At 54.5% G+C, this 5,500-nt stretch overlaps 1 protein-coding gene and 1 long non-coding RNA gene across 2 annotated transcripts in view; one reads left to right on the top strand and one right to left on the bottom strand.

Annotated features, from left to right (window-relative positions):
• The window catches only part of TBX20 (T-box 20), a 42,152-nt gene extending 40,358 nt beyond the window's left edge, over positions 1 to 1,794 (bottom strand). Inside the window, exon 1 of the mRNA XM_017734458.1 lies at positions 1,665 to 1,794. Within this exon, the coding sequence (XP_017589947.1) occupies positions 1,665 to 1,695 (31 nt within the window). The 5' untranslated portion in view covers positions 1,696 to 1,794. The remainder of the gene's footprint in view (positions 1 to 1,664) is intronic.
• A 207-nt stretch (positions 1,795 to 2,001) lies between these two features.
• Positions 2,002 to 4,986, top strand: LOC108446815. The gene is made up of 3 exons (XR_001862123.1): positions 2,002 to 3,240; positions 3,457 to 3,811; positions 3,906 to 4,986. It is a non-coding gene; the product is annotated as an uncharacterized LOC108446815 (long non-coding RNA).
• Positions 4,987 to 5,500: the final 514 nt, after the last annotated feature.

Below are 5,500 nucleotides of genomic sequence, written 5' to 3'. Positions count from 1 at the left end.
CGGGGTGCGCCCTCCGCTCCTCTGAGCCCTGGGGGCGGGAACGGGGGGGGCAGGCCCCGCGGCCGGGGATGCTCCCGGGAAGGTCCCCAGGCTATTCGCTTTGCCGAGACAAGAAACGGCGGAGAGGCGCTTGAAAGGATGAAACGTAACTGTGGATTTTTCTGGTGCGTGCGTGTGAGTGTTAATTTTCTCTTCTACATTCAAATGTTGAAAGACCACAGCTTTCAAAGCAGCCGTTTTCGTCGTTGTGTGCTTTCCGCTGGGACAGAATGTTCCTTAAGGCTCATCGTGCCCTTGGTTTTCCTGCACCGGATCCCAAATATTGTCATCCCGGTGAGATGTACTCGCCCCCACCGACTCCAGGGGAGACCCTTGCAGCATTCCCCTTTTAGCCAAACCAGCGCGTGGGCCGCTGATCGCACAGTTTTCTTCAACTCCATTTCATCGGCTGCGCCGAAATAGATGGTATTGATCAAGCACATAAGACAGAGAAAGTCGGGACGGGCTGATGGTACCAACGAGCAGATTATTCCAAGGTAGTGATTTAAGTAAGTTGCTCACCAGTATTCTTTCACACGTATAATAGAAACATACTCTCATGAATAAATAAATAAAGAAAAGCGGTGCGTTTAATTCCTTTAAATAAAAATATTACTGAAAATATTTACTCGCTAGAACGATTCACAAGAGGACATGCAACTTGGTCACTGAAGTTCCACCTTTTAAACCTAGAACAGAATCCAAGAACTTTTAGTATGCACGCTTGTGCCAAGAGCCATACATAGCCGGTGTCTCTCCGTTCCTGCTGCACTTAATTAATTAATATGGAGAAACAATTATTCGGGTCACCCTTCACAGCCAGTGGAGTGGGGAAGACGAAACAGTGCTTTATCACTTTGAGTTCAGCGGGAACCAACTGCAGTTTGCCTTTTTATTACCTGAATTTTGCCAATAGATAGAATACATGTCACAAACGGGACGTGCATATTTAGAAGCGCCTGAAGCGTCTGGCAGAGGATTCTGGCGTCGCCCGCAGCAGTCTGGGGGCCCAGTCTAGCCTCAGGCATTAGCGGGAGGAGAAGGGCGAAAGGGGAGAGCCCGGCCAGTGCCGCGGCCGGCGAGCCGGGAGGGCCAGCTCACGAAGCATCGCCTCTTGCTTGACTCAGGGAACCAGAGACGAGCGGTTCTGCCGACATCAATCTTAAGCAAACAAACAAAAAGTCCCTCCAACAGTTTACCACTTTATCCCGAGGGACATCCCGCCAAGTACGGGTCCGACTTCCCTGTGGGACAGCCCTGCTGCTGGGACCCCTCCCGGCGTGCGAGGGGCGGCGGGACGGGGGTCCCGAGCTCCCGGCCCTGCGCTCCCTTGGCTCTACCTGAAAAGCAGGGTTCGGCCTGCCTGAAAAGAAAGACAAAGGAGGGTACAAACAGCCGGGGAAATTATTCTATTCACCGTTCCTCTGGTGACGGGGCTGCCTAAGTCTCCTTTGGTTTCCTACCTACTGTATGCGCCGGGCAAATAAGGATAATAAAACCCACGAGCTCTCGTCAAAGTAACAGCACAGATCCTACTGGGGAAAAAAAAAAAAACCGCCCAAACAAAAAACAATCTCTCTTTTTCCCTTGCTTATTTCTGTCCCCCAGCAGTGAGGGTAACATACCTGTGCCTAGCAGGGGCTGCTCCCAGTCCATCGGGGCTGAGGGGAGAGGGGTGGCGGGTGGCCCTGGACATTTCAGTGCGTCCGTCTGGGAAACACCGGCTCAGCCGCGGTAGCTGAGGAGCTCCGGACTGATTTCTGCTCTCCCTTGCCACGGGATTTCCACTCCCGCGCGGCGCCCGGTCATTGCCTTGGCCCGGGGGAGGAGGACTCGGCCGCAGCGGGGGGAAGAGCTGCGCAGTGAAAGGGGCACGGCGCACCCGGGCGCGGAGACGAGCGGAGCGGCGGGCGAGGGGGAACCGAGGCCACGGCGCGGTCGTGGAGCTGGGACGGGGCTGCCGGTCACCTCCGGGCAGTGGGTTGCCCCTCTGGGAGAGGAACTGGCCTTGGGAGCTTGCGGGTCTCGTACCTTGGAGGTAAAAAAAACAGGGAAGAAAGAAACCAGGAGCTTCGTTTTATTTTATTTTAAACGGGTCCCTCCACACGAGATGGCTTTTCTTTTGCTTGGTTAAGTCATGCAATTTTTCGCTCTATCCCACGAGAATCTATATTTTTTTAGGGCTTTTTTTTTCCCCTTGCTCCGCCTCTGATAAGGAAATGAGCCTTGTCTAGACGTCCAGAGCACCCCCCTCCTTCCCCGTGGGCAGGGAATGGGTCTCATCTCCGGCCGCCTAATTCTCGCTACGGCTCTCTCCCCCGCCGGGGCCGGACTGGGGAGACACAGGGATCAGGGAACCCGAGTGCGGAAAGGGAGAGAGCCCGGCTCCCCTGGGCTGCTTTGCCGTCCCTGCCCATGGCCCTCTCCGGCGACGGGACGGCTTCCAGAGACCAGGGGGTGGCAGGGGAACATACCACCACCACAGTGCTCTTGATGTCTCTCTGCTTTCCCAACCAAGTGGATGTATTTAATAACGTCCGCGCGCTCTTCCCAGGGGATGCGAACCGGAGCTGCCAGTCCCCGCCGCACCCAGGCAAAGAGCGGCTGTCACCACTGTACCGACCCCCTCCCGAGAGCAGAGTTACTGACCCTGCTGCTCCCCAACAGGGCAGTTGCCTCGTTTGAACCCGTTTCAATTAAATCCTTCGTTATTGTTTATCCGTTTATGAAGAACACGCAATCTACACTGCAGTTTGTTTTTAATCTAGCAAATCCATGTGTTTGTCGCGGGTGTCAGCCTGCTGTGGCAGAGACATTTCATTAGGCTTCATTATTCTTGTAAAGTACTTTTTTCTCCCCTTCCTTGGTCTAAAAAGCTCCTTACTCTCTTGTGCGCCAGCAAAAAACAGCGTGTGGTAATCGCTGCACACCTCGTCGCGTTCGTTCGGTTCCCAGCTTTAATCAGGATTAGGGCTCAGTTTCGCCGCCAGGTTTCAAACAGGGAGCTTGCGGCCCCCCTCCAAAACCCCTCTCTGATCCCTGAAAAGCCAAGGAGTAAACCCGATTCCGTGAAAACCATGAGAACCACTTCTTCCCGGCCCTTTCCTCACCAAGACAAAATCGCGACGGCAACGACACACGAGGGACAAAAAACCCGCACAAACCCGCCGGGCAACCTAGGGTCCAGAGAGATGGTTTCAGGTGAGCCTTCGCTTGTGTGACAAGAGCTCCGACGCTGCGCGTTTCTGCGCGGCCCTGCCGCGTGCCCCGCAGAGTGTCGGGGGGGGGGGGGGGGGTGTGTGCGGAGAGGGGCGCAGACCGTGCGGGGAGCCGCGCTCAGGTTTTAAGCAACTCTTTCGCGTAGTGATGAGGGGCCGTCGCCCTTTCTCTCTCTTTTTTTTTTTATTCTCGCAAAAGCCCCCACGCCGCACACTTCTCGCCGCAGAGACAAACCTGGGCTGTGGTACCCGTGGGGCTGCCCCCCGGAAATGGGCCCGGCACCGAGCCGAGCTGGCACCCGCTCTTCTCCCGGCTGTCCCTTGGGATAATCTGACATTTGCATCCCATCCCTCCTCCTCCGTTACTTCCCCGTGTCCCCTCCGGATCCGTCGCCTGTGCGGAGGGCAAGATCACCTTTCCCTTTAATTAGGAACCTATAGGTGAGGGGTGCTGCTGCCGAAACCCTCCCTGCCGCCGTCCCACCCTGACCGCTGCTGGCCTGGTGCTGCCCGGAATCTGTGTCTGACCCTCCAGCCCACACCCCCTCTCCAAGGTAACCTACAGCACTGCTTTGGGATCGAGCTTACTCCTGCCTCGGGAGGGAAGAGTTAAAATTTTTTACTCTTTCTTATTTTTCACCCTTGTAGATGAAAACAGTTTCTCCAGTAAAAAGAATGGTGTTTATTCGCTCGGGCGGAGTCTCAGGATCGCCCGTTCGTGCCTTGCGAGCGCACCGCTACTTTACAAAACGATGGCTACAGCACTACCCGGCTCCGGCTTGGGCTCTGCTCCACTGCAACCTCACGCGATTATCAGCCCGGCTTTCAGGAGCTTTTTTCTCCTCCGCTGCACATAATTCTATTGCTCTGTCCGCCGGATTCCTCCTCTCTTTGCGCTCCCCGATTTCGGAGCAGCCCCCGCTCCCAGTGCTCTTGCTGCGGCAGGGACATCGCTCCACTGCCGCGGCTCCACGCTCTCCCCTTCACGGAAAGAGCCGCGCCAGCAAGGCAGAAGCCCACGTCCCCGAGATCCAATTTCACAACAAAAACATCTCAATGTCACCTACGGCGAGAAGGTGGCTTATTGGAGCAAAATGCGAGGCATTTTAAACCCATTAGGCATCTCCCAGATGCAAATCCAATGGTGGAAAGAGAAAGGCTCTATTAAGACCCGAGGGCTGACAATTAGATTATAGTCCAATTGCCAGTGGATAATGTGCTAAAAGCTTTCCCATTTAGTGTAACTCCTCGCTGAAAATTATTCACACTTTGCAGGCTGCCGCGCTCCTGAACGGGAGACGTCTTTGTCCGCGTAGAGCGCGAACAGCCGGGCATAACTCGACACAGACACACGGACAGATGCACACGCAGGAGGTCTCGCAGCCAGGAGGATCACTGAGCACATCCTTCCCGATCCAGAGCCGTGTGGCAAATCTGTTCGTGGTACAAGCTGACGAGCGCACGCACCGCCGCTACAAAGGTGCCAGGACAAGTGCCCCATGGGCGCACAGGCACCTCTTCCAACGTGCCATACTGTGTGTATTTAGCATGGTTTGTGTAGAGCATAGCTTGGAAGATCATCGAGTTCTCAAGCACACATTGCCGCGTCAGCTGCACACAATTAGACTTTAATGTTCCTTCATGTGCAGAAAATACACTAGTTTCCGTATAAACCTAAAGTTTGTATTTAATGACAGGGATGACATTTTCATTAAAAATAAACATCTGAGTTTGGGTACTCCACAGATTATTTCTTTCAGTTTAAAACCGTCACTAAAAGCTGATGAAATTTTCACTAAGGGCTTGAACTCCCAACTCTCTGCGGCTATAATTTGAAGTACCACCAAGCAGTACATGAGTTCGGATGTGATCATTTAATTCCAGTATTGCAAAATCTTTGTCATGGGGTGAGGGGCTTTGCAGCCGCCGATGCCGTGCCTGCCCGGAGGGCGTGGGGACTGTTAGCCTCCCTCCCCGCGGCGCGGACAGGCTCCTGCACCCCTAGGGAAGACGATGCTCTACGGCGGCCGGCCAGCATTACGTCCTGCCCCAGGGGAGTCTGCCCTGGACCGGAGGGCGGTGGAGGACAAGGTTGGGTTCCCCATAGCAGGATGGGGTAGGCAGAGGCAGCCAGGGCCTTCCTGACTATTCACTGAGGGAATCTCTGCCCCCCATCATGTCACACGTACCAAAAATCCTGAGCCTTTTTGGTTTTTTTAAAGGTATATACATATAAATAATAA

The sequence above is a fragment of the Corvus brachyrhynchos genome, unplaced genomic scaffold, assembly GCF_000691975.1.
Source record: "Corvus brachyrhynchos isolate BGI_N302 unplaced genomic scaffold, ASM69197v1 scaffold94, whole genome shotgun sequence".
Taxonomy (NCBI): Eukaryota; Metazoa; Chordata; class Aves; order Passeriformes; family Corvidae; genus Corvus; species Corvus brachyrhynchos.
Note: the sequence above shows the minus strand (reverse complement) of the source record. Positions and strands in the feature narration are given on the sequence as shown.